Source organism: Solenopsis invicta, chromosome 16 (genome assembly GCF_016802725.1).
Source record: "Solenopsis invicta isolate M01_SB chromosome 16, UNIL_Sinv_3.0, whole genome shotgun sequence".
Lineage (NCBI taxonomy): Eukaryota > Metazoa > Arthropoda > Insecta > Hymenoptera > Formicidae > Solenopsis > Solenopsis invicta.
In genome coordinates, this window is record NC_052679.1 from 24,433,299 (window position 1) to 24,451,104 (window position 17,806).

The 17,806-nt window shown below is 28.3% G+C and overlaps 2 protein-coding genes and 1 long non-coding RNA gene across 6 annotated transcripts; 2 read left to right on the plus strand and 1 right to left on the minus strand.

Annotated features, from left to right (window-relative positions):
• The first annotated feature begins 1,543 nt into the window (after positions 1-1,543).
• On the plus strand, positions 1,544-2,086 carry LOC120359702. Its single transcript, XR_005576473.1, has 2 exons — positions 1,544-1,728; positions 1,802-2,086. It is a non-coding gene; the product is annotated as an uncharacterized LOC120359702 (long non-coding RNA).
• A 2,278-nt stretch (positions 2,087-4,364) lies between these two features.
• Positions 4,365-13,050, plus strand: LOC105200622 (trimeric intracellular cation channel type 1B.1). The gene is made up of 7 exons (XM_011168257.3): positions 4,365-4,709; positions 9,945-10,101; positions 10,556-10,651; positions 11,043-11,131; positions 11,283-11,370; positions 11,486-11,606; positions 11,717-13,050. Exons 1-7 carry the CDS (start codon positions 4,589-4,591, stop codon positions 11,870-11,872), a joined length of 828 nt encoding a protein of 275 aa, XP_011166559.1. The 5' UTR covers positions 4,365-4,588; the 3' UTR covers positions 11,873-13,050.
• LOC105200627 lies at positions 12,752-17,758 on the minus strand. 4 transcript variants are annotated; one of them, XM_039458322.1, is made up of 7 exons: positions 17,105-17,758; positions 16,746-16,863; positions 15,737-16,639; positions 15,295-15,507; positions 14,726-14,938; positions 14,313-14,628; positions 12,752-13,804 (listed from the first exon to the last, which is right to left on the minus strand). In XM_039458322.1, exons 1-7 carry the CDS (start codon positions 17,141-17,143, stop codon positions 13,159-13,161), a joined length of 2,448 nt encoding a protein of 815 aa, XP_039314256.1. In that variant the 5' UTR covers positions 17,144-17,758; the 3' UTR covers positions 12,752-13,158. The 4 variants fall into 4 exon arrangements, with proteins under 4 accessions (XP_039314256.1, XP_025990731.1, XP_039314255.1 ...); XM_026134946.2 differs by having other exon boundaries at positions 16,746-16,897; positions 17,105-17,757; XM_039458321.1 differs by having other exon boundaries at positions 16,746-16,902; positions 17,105-17,756.
• Positions 17,759-17,806: the final 48 nt, after the last annotated feature.

The window sequence follows — 17,806 nt, forward strand, 5'->3', positions numbered from 1 at the left end:
CAAGGACTTTGGGGCTGCGTTCCGATATACACTGCAAGTACTGAAAATCTATAGTTCACGTTACGTATACTATAGATTTTCAGTACTGGCAGTGAATTTCGGAACGCAGCCTGGGTGTTTACGATAACTAATCGGATCTCGGATTGGATTGAACAATGGTACTCAACGTAAGTATAGAAAATTTCCCTAGGCTAATCGGATTGACGATTGCTGTCTCAAATGTAATCCGATTGATGACGAAAGCGTGGAGACCGAGAAGCATGCTTGAAAAGCAAGTCTCTTTATTTTTTTAAATAATAACACAAAAAATCAAAGATTAAGTTAAAAAGAATGATTTGAATTTAGATTTATTGTAATTTTTTTTTATCTAAACACTGGATTTCGTTTAAATTTCTGTTTGTAAAAATTAATTAATCTATTCTAAAGTTTGTGGTTATATCGGAAACAAATCAAAATTAATAAAACAATTATTAATTATTAGGTACATATTAAAGCATATAATATTTCAAGCATATCATATAGAATTCCTGTTTATTATAAACTTAGTAAACATAACTTTGAAATTATTCAACTACATTATACATTAATCAATATTAATTTATATGTTAAAAATCAATAATGTTTCTAAAAATGTTCTTTTTATTCTTTTCCAAATCGTAAATAAACTTCAATTCCATGAATAAATAAAAATTACTGGAAAATGGATTTATATGAAGAGAGCATTATTGAACAATATCAATTTGTGCTAACTTAAGATTTGTAAAATCTACTTTTCTTTATTAGTTGTTTATTAGAGAGTAATAATATAAAAATGTAATATACGCATCATATATGCATACAATTATTTTAATTTTATTTATGTATATTCCGTTCTTATATTATTACTCTCTAATGAACAACTAACAAAGAATAGCAGATTTTACAAATTTTAAGTTAGCATTGCAAATTGATAATGTTCAATAATGCCCTTTTCATGTCAATCCATTTTCCAGTAATTTTTATTTATTCTTGGAATTGAAGTTTATTTACGATCTGGAAAAGAATAAAAAAAACATTTTCAGATACATTATTGATTTTTAACATATAAATTAATATTGATTAATGTATAATGTAGTTGAATAATTTCAAAGTTATTTTTACTGAGTTTGTAATAAACAGGAATTCTATATGATATGCTTGAAATATTATATGCTTTAATATGTACCTAATAATTAATAATTGTTTTATTAATTTTGATTTGTTTCCGATATAACCATAAACTTTAGAATAGATTAATTAATTTTTACAAACAGAAATTTAAACGAAATCCAGTGTTTAGACAAAAAAATTACAATAAATCTAAATTCAAATCATTCTTTTTAATTTTATCTTTGATTTTTTGTGTTATTATTTAAAAAAATAAAGAGACTTTTCAAGCATGCTTCTCGGTCTCCACGCTTTCGTCATCAATCGGATTACATTTGAGACAGCAATCGTCAATCCGATTAGCCTAGGGAAATTTTCTATACCTACGTTGAGTATATACCATTGTTGATACCATTGTTCAATCCAATCCGAGATCCGATTAGTTATCGTAAACACCCACTGATTGTGTTTAGGGTTTTACTCGTGCAATTCTATTATAATTCGTTAAGTTAACTCGTATATTGCAGAGTGGAAGGTTGAACGAGTCCGTACCAATTAAGAAAAAGAAGAAAATGATTGGAGGGATAATTAAATCATTTGGAGGTATGTAGATACATGTTTATTATTGTATGTTCGGGTAAATGTTAAGATTACTCCCACCACCTCCGATTTTTAGGTTTATTCGACGCGTTTTCGCACGAAATGAACGAATCTGGCAGAAAAAAGTGTCGGACTGACCCGCGAATCGAGATATCAAGCTTTAAAGTTGACGACTATTTAGGTTAGGATATCTAACCTAACGTTTGACTACGAAGATATTCGATTCGCCAGTCAGATATTCGGAAGAAACGTATACTTGTAAGTCGCGCTAATGGCGATGAAGTTTGTTATATCACGTTAATAATAATAATAATGTTTGTTATATACCGTAATAACAATAATAAAAAATATATATATATAATTAGTGTACGTTTTTTAAGATAACCCTATGTATAATTTTAATATTTTTATTTATTATTTTATAATTTAACAATAAAATAAAATTCACATCGCTCGCACGCGTGTGGCACTCACGTGTGTAGACGATATGAATCTCAATTGATGCACTCATATCAGATTCACGTCGCCCGCATGCGTGCGGCATTCACACGTGCGGGCGATATGAGCCTCAAATGCGGACATATCTGCATGGTGCTGTGCAGGCACACTGTGACGATTATTACGCACACGTGCGCGCACCGTGCACTCACTATGCAGGCATTTTGTTATCTAGGAATATAAGAAAATATTAGACAATTTAAAGAATTTTACATAGTTTCACATGCGATCATTCTGAGAAACTATGAAATTTATTATTTAATATTATTTGGGAAAAGTGTTAAGAAATATTAGATAATTTGAACAATTTTTCAGAATTTATAATAGGATCGTTCTGATCGATTCTCATTTTTTTCACCGAAACGTAAAATATAATATCTCGATCAGAACGATCCTATTATAAATTCTGAAAAATTGTTCAAATTATCTAATATTTTTTAACACTTTTCCCAAATAATATAAGATAATAAATTTCATAGTTTCTCAGAATGATCGCATGTGAAATTATGTGAAATTCTTTATATTGTCTAATATTTTCTTACATTTTTTTTTCAACAAAAAATAAAAAATTAATAACTTCTCAAAACGATTCCATAATTATAAAAAATTTTTTATATTTTATCATATTTTTCCCGAAAACATTCCTGGTTAAAGTTTTTCTCATAATTTTTATACGAATTGGAACATTTTTTGAAAATACTTACAATTAGAAATACTTAAAAAGTCTACGGCTGTGTTCCGTTTTTACTGGCAGTACTGAAAATTTATAGTTCACGTCACATATACTATACATTTTCAGTACTGGCAGTTAATATCGGAACACAACCTACATCTTTTCTTAAAACTTTTCATACATGTGAATTCTGAAATATTCTGAAATTTCTCATTTCACAATTAAAAAAAAATACTTTTTTAACTTTTTAGATTTTATAACGTTTTATAAAAAATTATACACATGTTCTGAAAAATAATACAAAAAAAGTCTGAGAAAAAGTTTCACCAGGGGCCTATGTATGTACGTGTAACTCGGTCCTGTGCCGAAACATCTGCCATCTAAGGAGCGTTTAGTAAACTACAAGTGCAAGTCGGTAAGTCAACTCCTACGGTAAAACGTAGGGACAACCATTATCATACACCCTGTAGGGGAAAGTAGGGTTATTGTACGCACTGGGTAATTGTACGCTTCGTGGTTTGGCACCTTCCCGATGAATAGAAATTATATCACGACGATATTTGTAGGCTGAAGGCATTTTTTAAATATAAACCATACGTTATATCATTTAAAAACGTAGTTAATTGAAAAAATAAGAAAAAGTAAAATCATGATTTTTCTTGCGATTTTGGCGTTCAGAAAATAAGGCAATAAGTCCGTATTTTTATTTTAGTCATTTAATTTTGTTATACCTAACAAAAGTACGTTTTTTCCTGCGTTCTTTGAGCTATTGTTTATTAAATTTAATTAAATAGTCATCAAGTAATTGTTTTTTTATCAAATCAAGTTCGCCGTCGACAATTTTACGCATCCATCTTGAAAGGCGTGAGACCACGTGAGATCAACTATAGTGCCACTAGTACAGTGTAGTGCAGTGCAGTGTAGTTAAAAGAATGGACTATAACCTCATTTTTCCTCCGCGTCCATTTATCCAACCGATCCTGACCGATCCAACCGCACGTACAATTACCCAAGGCCCGAGAAATTTTTTCGTTTAACCACTTGCTTCTTTTTGCTGAATATAGCATTACCAAATAAAAAATTGTTCAATATGACAATACATAATGATAAAAAAATGTTTAAAGTTTCTATTTCTGTACTCGTATCGATTTCAACTTTAAAAATCACTTCACTGCGATAAATTTCCCTTAGGTGCGTGCAATTTACCTACTTTCCCCTATAATGCGGATTATTTATATTACACACTTAATGCATGCTCAATCCCCGATCAAATAAAAGTTAAAAATAAGGTCGATAATATAGAAATTTTCTACTGAATGTTTTACCGACAATGTAGAAATCTTCATGGTATGATAACTCTGAAATATTTGCTCGCCATCTGCAGGCAGTTTAACAAATAACAGCGTAAGCATTCTACTTGATTGATAAGGCAAGAGAATCAAGTCCTTTTTTACATTTCCTATCAACCGCAAGGTTGGGTTAGCCTAGCAGACGACAGGAGGATAGCAGACAGCGCGTAGCTGGCGTCGCTCGCGGGCGCTCAGTTGCGAGCGTTTAAAATCGGTAGAGCTCTTGGAAGAGTATACGCGTCGTGGTGTTCGCACGAAGTGTGCGCCGAGGTGTGTGCGTGTGAACGTCGTGATACGTTATACTATCGGATAGGCGGCGAGCGGGTAACGCGCTACCGCGACGATGGATCCCGAGGCGTTCCTGGACATGGCCAATCAGGTCATCAAGCTGAAAATGTTCCCGTATTTCGACATAGCGCACTGCGTGCTATGCGCGTTGCACGTCAGAGAGGACCTAGGACCCGGTGAGCTGCGCCGGCTCGCGCTCCGGCCGCATTTCTAAATTTGTAGTGCTACCTCGACGGTGCCGTTCTCCCAGACATCCCTGACGCACCGCGATACTCAAGGGAATAGCTTCCCCGTGACCTCGCTATTCGCGTGACACCGTCTCACCACGTCCCACACGTTCACCCGCAAAGTTTTATATTTACGGATTGATTTTTCTTTCTCCGTCTCCCGTTTCCTTGCGTTTTCACTTGTCCAATTTTTTTCGCGAAAATACAGAGTCGGCGAGATTCCTGTGATAATAATAATTGATCTCAGAAAAAAGTATAAAAAAATACATTGTAGTCCCATGTTGAAATAGGATAGAGATGATTACTCTGAAAATTTTTCTTAGAATTCTTTATTTAATTTTTTCAGAATTTTTATATAATTGTACAAGTTTTTAGAAAGCAGATTTTTTTTTTATATTTGGAACACTTTTCAGAAGTTCCGAAAAAAATCCACATTTTCTAAAACTCTGTATATGTATATTCTTTATACATATACCTAAAATATTTTAAGATATTTAAGACTTTTCATTCTGTATTTTCTAAAAAAAAAGAAATCAACTTATCTAAAGAAGTTTTAAGCTATTTTCTTCAGAAATCTTTATAAATTCGAAATATAAAAATTCTTAAATATATTATGAGACGTGATAAAAATGTTTTTATTTTTCATCACGGTATATGATAATGTAATCTATAACTCATATCACTGTGAACACTGGAAACACTTTAGATGGATAATGAAATGATAAACACTGAACGACTGATAAATAATAAAATACTGTATTCCCCAGGCTTTTGCGAAACGACAAACGACGATTATTCACGTTATTACGTAATGTTGATAACAGGATCGAGGAGAAATATTTACTGTCCATTCATTTCTCGTAATTACAGAAGACCGAGCTATTATAGCATACAATAATCGACCGCGATTGCTTTCGAGGATTCCATAAGTAATTCTCCGGTCGAATTAGGCACGCTAATGACAACGTGGAAATTCTCTCGTTTATGTAACGTTCATCGCGCAAATTACATCTCATGTTCAATTGATTGCATGCTGCACAGCGAGATGAGTTGTAAATCCAGTTGAATAAAATTAAAAGAAATCAATGTTTTTAAGTAAATCAAATAACATGGCAAAGTATACTTGTATAATGCAAATTCTATTATAATAAAACTGCTAAAACATTTTGATGTTGCTTAATAATGCCATAATAATTGATTTCTAATAACAATTGTTTGGAAAACACGTTGTACCTTTGCATAATTATAAAACAATTTTTATAATTAAATTTTAATATTTTTTTGTTTCTTTAAAAGTTAAAATTGTGTTCTATTAATAAAAATAAATATTATTTTATTGTATAATATATATATAGAATATATGCTATAGAATAGAAAAAGCTTCATCCAGTTTCATCCAAGGAAATCAAAGTTTCATCCAAGGATATTATGATTAAATTCTTTGTGATATGCAGTTTAAATACAGTAACAACAGCATGTTACTTTTTGTAACTTGAAATTATTCCATTTTTTAATTAGGAAGATACATTACTTGATATTGAAATAGAGAATTATACAATTTTAATTTATATTTGAGTCGAATTAAAAAATCTGTTAATTATTAAGCATGTCATGTTATAACAAAGTAACTTTATAAATTATAAATAATCAAATTCAATTAGCATGTCCTATTAAGTCTCAAGGAAATTTCATTTTTTAAATCTAAATTCAAATTTATTGAGTCTAAAAATCTTTGTTAACATATCTTTATTATTATCTTTAAAAAATTGGAAATTTGTTCAGTTAGATTTGCATTTTATTCCACTATGCGCCGTAATCGCTGTTGCATAATATTGAACAGCTATTTCTATATCTACAGACAATTGGAAAGTGGCTGAAATTAAATAACTGTTATTTGTTTATATTTTCTAACGAATGAACAGAATGAAATAAAATAACCCCGCAAAAGAAACTCAGCATTTTTATCACAATACAAAAAGAATTCATGAATGCATTTATGAAAGTTAATATTAGAAAAAAATTAAATATTTAACTTGCGTGGCTCAGTGATACACATTCGAAAGACCTTGTCTTGATAACTATTTCTATGATATCCATTTACTTGGAATTCTTCAAAGGAATAGTTTCAGATATTGTTAGAATAGTATTGTATTTAATAATTTTTGAAAATGTCTCAATTATTGTATAAGTTTAGATGGTCATTATTTTTATAAATATATATATATATATATATATATATATATATATATATATATATATATATATATAACTATGCAACTAGTTAAATTATCAGTTCCTTTTTATAATGTTTATAAGACTTTAATAATATTTTATATTACAATTATAATACAATTTTATATTACAATTTTTAAAATTTGTTAATTTATTTTTATTGGTTTATATCTATTTTTGCTAATAAAAGTGATTGGTTTTTTTTTTGTATAGAATAGTGTATAGTTTATTCTATTTGAGGAAAGGCATGATAAATAATAATAGAATATAATATATGTAAAACAGAGATAAGGAAAGTAATGCGTAATTAAGGATCATACTAAGATTAAAATTGATCAAAAATCAAAAGTCGATTTTACTATCTGGCACAATTATCATATAATTCTATCTCAAGGTAAATGACACAGGCAACCCAGCTGGTCTATTTCAGTATTCATCGTGTCTATACGTATACAGAGCCAGAAGTATTCAAAATAAAGGCTCTTTCAGAAGCAGCTTCTCTAAAGCTCTTTACTAGTTTAGTTAAAAGAAGATAATCTATAAATTATTATTATTTTAAATCTCTCTCTCTCTCTCTCTCTCCTGTTATAAACTGTTATTTTTAAGCTTACCACAAAGTTTGAATCACACTATTTTGTAAAGAAATATTTTTACTTTTTTATTTAAATGAAATTATAGACAACTTAAAAACTAAAAATTCTTATTATTAATAAATTAAAATTTGAACATTAAATTTTAACCCTAATTCAGATCTTCTTTAATGAAACTGCAATAAAAAAGTTAACGTAATAAGAACGGAGAATAGAATTAACGCAAAAATTACAGAGAAATTCTTCAAGGACGATGTTTTCACAAGACCACTTGACACAACAGATACATTTATTAACTCCTAATTGATTTTGATATTTTTACATGACAACCATCATTTGTTTCATATTTATTAACATCAATTTAACGAAGCTTTAATTCCGTATCAAATTAAAGATTGAGATTAAAATTAGAGATTGGAACCAATCAAAAGGAAAAACCAAATTTAGTGAGCTTCGCTTTGGTTTGTCAAATTTGAATTTAATCTTTAGTCTGATTACGGTTTTATTTCATTAATTGCGGCGGTCTTGTCCTTGGAGAATTTCTTTGTAATTTTTGCGTTAATTCTGTTTTTATTACGCTAACTTTTATATTGCTGTTTCACTGGAAAAGATTCGAATTCGGATCGAAACATTTGAATTTCGATTTATTAATAATAAAATATTATATTCACACCACGATTTTGTCGATTATTATTGGTTTTTTATTTTGTTGACTTTTGTTTTAAGAGTCTTTATTTATCCTATTAATAAATTCTACAATAAATTTATTTGATGATAAATCCTTTCCAATTAGATAACATTTACTTTTAATTAATTTATTATTATATCAGTGTGTTATGAAGAATCTAATTTCTTCAAAGAATAAATTTTAATCTAACTTTCTAGTACAGTGAAAATTGTACAATTAAAACAGAAATTCATTAATTTCTTCAAAATTTTAAATTTCTTTAAATATATTTAATGTAATATATTATTATTTTTATTTATAGCAACTCGCACATTTCTGAGTTTACATATGTGAAATTTGTTACTTATAAAGATGTGAAACTTGTAAGGATTCTCCTAACTAACTTATCTCAATCAGTATGTATCTTCTACATTCCATACTGTAATAAAATCTTATGTGTTACAAACAATCTGTTACAAATAGCCATGGTTGAGTAATAAGTTAAAAAATTAAAATTTAAGGAGATGCTAAAGTTGTCGATGCGTTAATTTTATCGACTGAACAGCGACTTATATATATATATATATATATATATATATATATATGTTTTGCAATACGTACGATTTACAAAATCAATATTTTTACATCAACATTACTACATATTACTACATCAGTATTACACGCACATATACAAATAAATTTTTATATAAGTTTTTCATATTAAATTAGGTTTGAGTCTAATTTTAAAAACTCAATTTCGGAAAAGAAAAAAACTATTCCCATATAAAGAGTAATTTATTTCATATTTAGTTTATAGATATAATATTAAACAATTTTACAATTTATATTATAATTATTTTATTATTTAAAATCTTCTAATTTTAAAAAATTACGACATTCTAATTTAACATAATCCTTAAGGTCTAATCATGATTCTTATCCAACCAATTTATCTATAGAAACAATTCACGTGAGCAAGAAATTATAAATATTCACATAAAAATTATCATTAGGCATCGAGATCCGCTATAAACCGATATTGGTTCTCTCATCTTTATGTTTATCTATGAAAGTTTCTCAAAATTGCAAATAAAACTATACTTTTTTTTTCAAAAAGAAATACAGACATTTGTTCTAGAAACATGACAGTATGCTCACGAATTTTAGAGATTTTGTTAACTACATTAAGTAACTAAAAAGGTGATTGAAAGCGAAATACCCATGATTGGACCAATAAGATATAAGATATCATTTTTCATGTTGTAGCATAAAAATTAATAATGATTTTCAAAATTAACTTTTAATTTAGCTGAAATTAATTTAATCTCTACACAACTTCTAATTGAGTTAGTTTTTTATTTATGTAACTTTTAACATAATTAAATTCTATAAATCATTAACTTAATTTATTTAAGAATAAATATTAATTTAGCCAACTCTACAAATAGCTTAAATATTTATGATAAAAACATCTACTAAAAAATGATTACATGATTCTTTTCCCTCAACTCTATTTTCTCTTTTTCCCTCTCCCCTTCCCTCCTCTCTTTCTCTGTTTAACGTATATAATTTCAAATAATTATCTCTTGATTTTTTATTTAAAATACAAATCAGAATGTGCAAAAGATTGTAATTATATATGACATAGTATATAGTTAAGTTTTTAGAAAATAATGTATAATAATTAATATTTAGGTGCACAGGCATTTTCCCGCAAGCATCCTTTATCATGTTGGCTGTCTACAATGTTGGTCGTTTTTGCAAGCGGTATGCTGTGCAATGGATTATTAGGGGAATCAATTCTTGCACCTTTGAAAAATACACCACAAGTGGTAGTTGCAACTATTGTTTGGTCAGTAATTTCTATGTGGCCCGTTGTAATACTTTGTATTTCATAACATTTGTTATTTATATTTGTCGATTATGTTGTTTTTACGAAAATTATTCAAGAAGTAATTACGGAATCCTCTTTTAAAATTAGTGAAATTGGTAATATCAATAAAAAAAAATAAAATTATTTAACGAGAATGCCTATACCGATTGAAAGCAGACTTTGATGCTCAATAATTTTCAAATTGAATTTACAAACGTTTACAAGATTCCCCAAATTGCTGCGCATCGCATATTTGCCGGACTTTATTAAGCACTAAGATCTGGTTGAAAGTATTGAGCACTAAGATCTATTTTTGACCAGTATAGCTATTCTCGTTATTTAAATGTATTGATACACTTCCCGTCACGTTAGGATTTTGTTTATATGTAAAATTACGTGCATTTATAAAAGAAAATCTGTTTAAATGTTTCAGGTATGTGATATTTTATACACCGTTCGACATTGGTTATAAGATAGCCAAATTTTTACCAGTAAAATTAGTATGTGCTGCTATGAAAGAAATTTACAGGCAAGTAAATATTATTACTAATTTTTAAGATGTCTTTTTTTATTCCTTTATATGTTTATAAACTTGTACCTAGAAGAGAATATAAAATTAATTTATAAAAAGGTCATTCTGCAATAGAGAGTAATTGTCGTAATCGTGTAATCATTGCAAAGTGCGGTTACATACTTATTTTTACTAATTAGTTTTAATCTCAGTTTAATCTCACTTTATCTTTTTCTAGTTCTATAAATAAGAAAAACCTAAATTAAAGTTAATTTAATTTTTAATAGAAATGAACAAACAACTTTGTTTTTCAATGCTTTATAATTTACAATTACATTTATGTTATTGTAGAATGGCCTTTAGAGATATCAGTATATAAATTAAATAATCCTCATGCTTTTTTTTGTAGGTGTAAAAAGGTATACGATGGAGTGACTCACGCAGGGAAACTTTATCCAAATGCATATCTTATTATGATATTGATTGGAACGCTCAAAGGTTGGTCATAAAACATGGAATATCAAATGGAATATATTATACATTATCTCTATAACAAAAAATGTGTAAACTCAAAATATAAATTAATACATTTAATAACCAATGCATGTATTACAACATCTTATTATAACGTGTTGTAACATTTATGCAGGTAATGGAGCTGGATTCACGAAATTATTTGAGCGTCTTATACGTGGCGTGTGGACACCGACCGCCATGGAATTCATGCAACCTAGTTTGTACGTAAAATTAATCATATTTATATGAATAAGTACTTAAGTTATAATTTTATTATATACAATCTTTTTTAACTGATAGATAAATATAATAATAATTAATTACATTTTTTTACAGTCCCACGAAAGCATCCATGGTTGCATCAATTATTTTTGTGCTAGACAAAAAGACTGATCTCATTTCTGCACCTCATGCTCTTGTGTACTTCGGCATTGTCATCTTTTTCGTGTACTTCAAGGTAAAGTTTATAAGTTTATCTCTTAAATTTATACATTTTAGATGCATACAAAACAAAATTAATATTAAAATGTTAACAATATTAACAGTAATAATAATATAATTTTTCAGTTATCATCAATTTTGCTTGGCATTCATGATCCATTTGTGCCATTTGAAAATTTGTTCTGTGCCTTATTCCTGGGAGGAATTTGGGACGCGCTAGCTAAATTGTTGGGCCGCGGTCAAGCCAAAGACGAAAAAACGGATGCAAAGAAAACAAATTGAATAATAGTAAACGATATACATCTCCAAATATTGCAAAATTCAATCTTATCTGTATTTTTTTCAGAAAACAATTTTATCTTGGGCCATGGGCTGTAATTTATATTATATATTATTATATATCATGACTTTATTACAAATTAGCATATATTGGCTACTTAAACGATGAAATAAAACTATTTAAAGCTAGCCAGAACATAAGGGTTATATGTTATATATTATGACTTCATTACAAGCTATTAGCATTGATTACTTAATAAATAAAACTATTTAAAGCTAGTCAGATGATAAAAGTTGTACATAACTTTTGACAAATCATCAAATGTTGAAGAGAAGTACAATAATTTAATATATATATATATATATATGTAATAATACGTATATATGCATCTATATATATGCATACTTTAAGAGTGAACTTGTTGGATTTTTAAAAAGTGTGTCTTGTAAAAATATCAACAGTATTATTTCAACTAATATAAAACAACAGATATATATCATATTTATTTTTTTCATTATGGACTTTTAAGTAAATAAAAATTTTTTTGCAAATATGTCCATATAGAACTTTGCTCTTATCTAATTATAAATATAACGTTATTTTTGTGTATTATTTATCTTTAATCTGAATTATTATCATTAAGAATGATAAAAGATATACTGATTTAATTAGCAAACACCAGACAGTATTCTTGCCAATTTTGATAGTCTATCTTACAAAACTTGTTAATTGATGATTTTGAAATTTACTGCTAAGTCGTTAATATCAGGTTTATAGTACAATATGTACTTATGCGGATTTTTTTTTTCCATTTATTCGTTGCATGATATTTATATAGAAAAGTAATACTCAGGACAAATAATTGATAACTGATTAATATCACTGCTAAATTACTGTATTACTGATTTGTAAATCCTACAAAACAAAAATGTGTAAGATGTTAAAACAATATACAATAATATGTATGTAAAAACAAGCATTGTGAAAAAATAGAAGTGTGTCTTTTATACTATTTTATTAAATTTAAATATTGAAATTGTATATCACACATTTGAGAGTTTGCTTTAAGTCTCGTGAATAGATGTGTCCTTTACAATTAGGAATACCCATATTTTAATTGTGAAAATATTATACATATTACATACATTTTCATGTAATAAAATAGAATTTGAATTACAAATCATGATTTATTCAACCTCAGCGAAAAACTAATTATAGATCTATAAAATTTATTTGTATAATTTACATTTGTTGATCATATTGCATCGACATTAATTAAAAATACTGCTTACACATATGACTGTGACATTTCATACAAATCGGTCCTCCTCCGTGTGTACTTGCGCGATTTCGCATACAATGGAATTTTGGAAACGCGTTGATTCAGTGATGATCCAAGGTTTGAAATATTTGCTTTGGTCCAGTCGTAATTCCGTGGCAACAAACTTTTGCATCTTTTGTCGTATTTATAAATCCCGTCTGGTAACAAGGACGCGCGGTAGTCTATGCAATTCACTTCTCTTTCGCGTACATGAGAAATACCAGGATGTAACAATTCTCTAACCGTGTATTTCTGATACATGTTTTCCGTGCACTTATCGACGCTCATCATCCGCAGAATGTGGGCATCGCGAACACATGTCTCCTTATCCAATTTTAGAATACCTACGCTATTATTAGATTTGATTACACGAATCAAAATAGGCTCGCGATTTTGAGTGGCAACACTTATCTTCCCCTCAAAACTACGATCGGTTACGACGCTTGTATCTTGCAATTTCTTTGGAGTGTACTGAGTTCCCATATCACGAAGCTGCGATAATGATACATTTAAACCGATATCATGGTTCTCTGTACATACGGTAATATCTTTATCCTCGACGAAAGGTTTTTCCATCGTTGTTTCTGCATGTGTGATGCCATTCTCTGAAAAACTATAATCTTATTAGAATTGGATAGTAATTAGTTAAAAAGTTAAAAATTAAAAAATTAATAATTTTCATTTTAATTCATTTTAAATAATAGTTAATTTTTAACTTTAACTTTTATTTTGAAACATATAAACTATAACTTTTTCGAAGTTAAACATTTATAAAAACCTATAAAAAAAATCTAAAGATATATTTTTTGCTGTTTCATATAAATTTACATTAATTTACAAATAAGATATCAAATTTATTTGATGATCCATATAGTAATTATTTTGTTAATTAGAAAAATCTAACTTTAAAAAAAATTACGACATTCAAATTTAATATGTTTTCCAGAATTAACTTTTAATTTAACTCAATTTAATCTTAACGCATTTTTTCAGTTAGTTTTTTGTTCATGCAAGTTTTAACATAACTAAATTATAACTCATTATATAACTAAATTATAACTCATTATTTTATAACTCATTAATTTTAACTTAGCTTAATTAAAAAAAAATTATTAACTTACTCAATCCTGTTAATTTTCGACGTAGACGGTCCATAAAGTATTTCTAAGTTTTTCGAGTTTGCACAAAAGGCTGTAAATTGATCTACGACAGCCTTCGTATCTTGAGTCTGACAATCAGTCGAATTTAAAGCAGAGTTTCTCTTCGAACAGTATTTACTTTTCGATTTGGTTTTAGAATAGAATTTATTTAATAATAATTTTTTGGAATAATCTACGAGCATACATATCTTTAAAATTTTATCTGCACATTCTTTTATTTGACTTAAAACGATAAATGTATCAATTGCATCTTCTTTCGTTACACAGCACTCTTGTACTGAAAAAGATAACAATAAGAATGTTAACACACATTTTTTTAATATACACATTAATTATATTATTTCATTATTTATGAAATGTCCAAAAGTACTGACCATTCTTGCTATTCAATACAAGAGCATGCTTCATTAGCTCTAAGAAAGTATTAGTAAACGTTGCTACAGCATTGTCTTTCTCTGTTTTTTCCAAACAACACGGTAAATAACTTGGGATTTCTAATTTAACATCAGAGAAAGAGCTAATGCGAGAAAATGCATTCCCATTTGCAAATTTGCATGGATTTTGATCACAAACAGTCACCTCAGAAGCTATGTGAAAAAGATCATAATATATATATATATATAGAGAACTACTTATATAATCATAAAATTAATCTATTAAATAGTAGCTTTTAAGTGGAACGAATTTCACTGTGGTATTTTTAAATACACATCGAAAGTATCCGTGCCTTTGAAATCCGCATTATGTGAAATATTACGATTGTTTAGCCAAATGAAGCACTGAAGAATATCATTAAAGAACTTAATATACCCGAATTGAATATATCTGATTGTCTAGAACAGATTAAATTGATGAGAGAAAAGTAAAAACAATAAGAGCAAAAAGTAAACGACAAAAATCTTCACTTATCTGCATCGTTATATAGAATGTAATCACTACTCACAATTAGAATTTACGTTATCTCTTTTCGATAAAAACGACGTAACGGAGCAAATTTTGGTTCTTTCTTGGATCACTTTTTCCAAGCATTCAAGTAAAGCTTGTGTCACTACAGAATTATACTTGATAATCTCCATTGTGTCACTAGAGCAAGTTTCTTTAACGCACGCTTCATTTTTAATGAATTTCTTGTCATCTAGACGGATTTCTTTCATTTCTGAAAGGACAAGTGTATTAAACGTACATGTAATGTAGAAAATATATTAATAATATATTAAGAATATGTTGACAATACTCCTTGTGCCATTTATAGACATTTTTTTTACAATTAAACATATCACATTACTCATCATTTAGTAAAATCATTAATTGAAATTTAATAGGGAAATTTTTACAAAGTTTAACGTGATGTTTCTTGAGAAATTAATTAAATATATATTAAAAACCTTTCTGATCATGATCTTCATCTTTCTGACATTTATTAATTGTCAATTTCTTCAAATCTCTTTGTATCGAAGGTAAATAATTTCCGTCGGTAGTTATTAGTACAAAATTCGGCATAGATCCTTCTACGGTCTTTAATTTTATACCAATCATATTTCGTACGTCGTTAGCAGGACATTTCACAATATTCGCATCAATTTGCTTTGCTTCTCGTGTTGAAAAAGACTTTGGAGAAGCTTGGCAATCATTTAAACTCACACAGACGGTATTCTGAATTTGTTTATCACACTGTTCCGTAGTATTTATTGCTTCTTCCTGAAGTATTGAAGGTTTCTGTTGAACTTCTCTATAATATTTTCTTACATCTGTCTCTATTTTGGATACGCAAATTGTGTTTTGTATTCCTTTATCGTGGTGCTGAATACTACTACTAGTCTCAACTTCTTTCCTTCGTCTTTCCGGGAATAATTGATCATTCGACAATTGTGTTTCTCTTGTACAAAATTTTGATTTGGCTGTAACAATTTCTCTCGGTGTCATTTGTTGATTTATATAACTGCGAGTGTCTTGTGGATAGTATGTATGAGTTGTTAATATGTCTGCAGGACAGCCAGTATAGCTGAGTAATCTACTAGGAAAACTTTGGCATGTGATTATATTACTACATTTTCCTTGATACTTAGTATCTGCTATTTGATGTTGACGTGCTTTGTATTCGTAAGATTTATTGGCTAAATATTCTGGGCAAGGAACTGCGATATCTAATGGTTTTATTTGTTCATAAGCTTTCCTGGTAGTTATATCCAATCTGTTATATTTTTTATCTTCCCAACCACAGAATGGACATTGTAGCAAATGCGCATCATTCTGCCTTACGCTTTTACGATCTATTATATCAAGCGTACCTGGAGTATACATATATGTATGAGTATTTGAATGCAATAAATTAATTCAATCCTTTATAACAGCAAATCAAAACAAAAATAATAATTTTTTTTTTTAATACTTTACCAGTTTTTGTAAATTTAGTATTTTTTCTTGGTTTTGTCTTATAATCTTGTCTTCTATGCACACAAGGAAAATTAGATATATTTTTGTCACATTTGTCGTATGGTGTTGCAATGTAATCCTTTGAAAAAGATATTGTTTTCACTGATTCCATTCTGTTCTATCCATAATAATAAAAGTAATTATTTAAATTATTAAAATCTTTAGTAATAATAAAGCTCGGTGTCTGATTTAAAAGTATAATTTATAAGATTTTTTTAATTGTATGTATCTTTCAAAATTATTTGTATATAATATATAATGTAGCTTATGTATAGCTTTTGTGCACAAATTAAATACATAAATTATATCATATATTTCACCTGCAACTTATCTTCATCATCAATCACTTTTGTTAACATGCCAGCTACAACAGGAAACCAAGCGAACGGAGATTTATACGATTTGCCTAATTGAAGTCTCTTGATAACTCTTTTTTGTTCCTGTCTATATCTAGGATAAGAATAACACTTTTAAAATTGATTCAATTTAAATGAGTAAAAATTAGATATAAATCTTCATATATACAAAAATAAATAAAGATTTCTATCGTTTATTTTTCTCTCTCTTGTTGCTTTTACCTTTCTCTTATTACTTTAATCTGTTCTAAACAATCAGATATATTCAATTCGGGTATATTAAGTTCTTTAACGATATTCTGCAGTGCTTCATTTTTGGCTAAACAATCGTAATATTTCACATAATGCGGATTCCAAAGACACGGGTACTTTCGATACGCATTTAAAAAGATAAGAGTGAAATTTTCGTTCCACTTGAAAGACATAATTATCTATTTCAATGCTAACACGGAATTAAGATTTACATAATTTTATGGAATTTTATAAAAAACTTGCATAATTTTACATGACAACCACATGAAGGAAACTGCAATTCTCATATCAATATTCGATATAACGAGTTTTCTATTGTTTGAAAATAATAAATAATCAGTATAAGACTTACACATTACTTAATTTATTAAGTAATATGTATGTAATTAACTATTTAAGTATTTTTCTCAAATG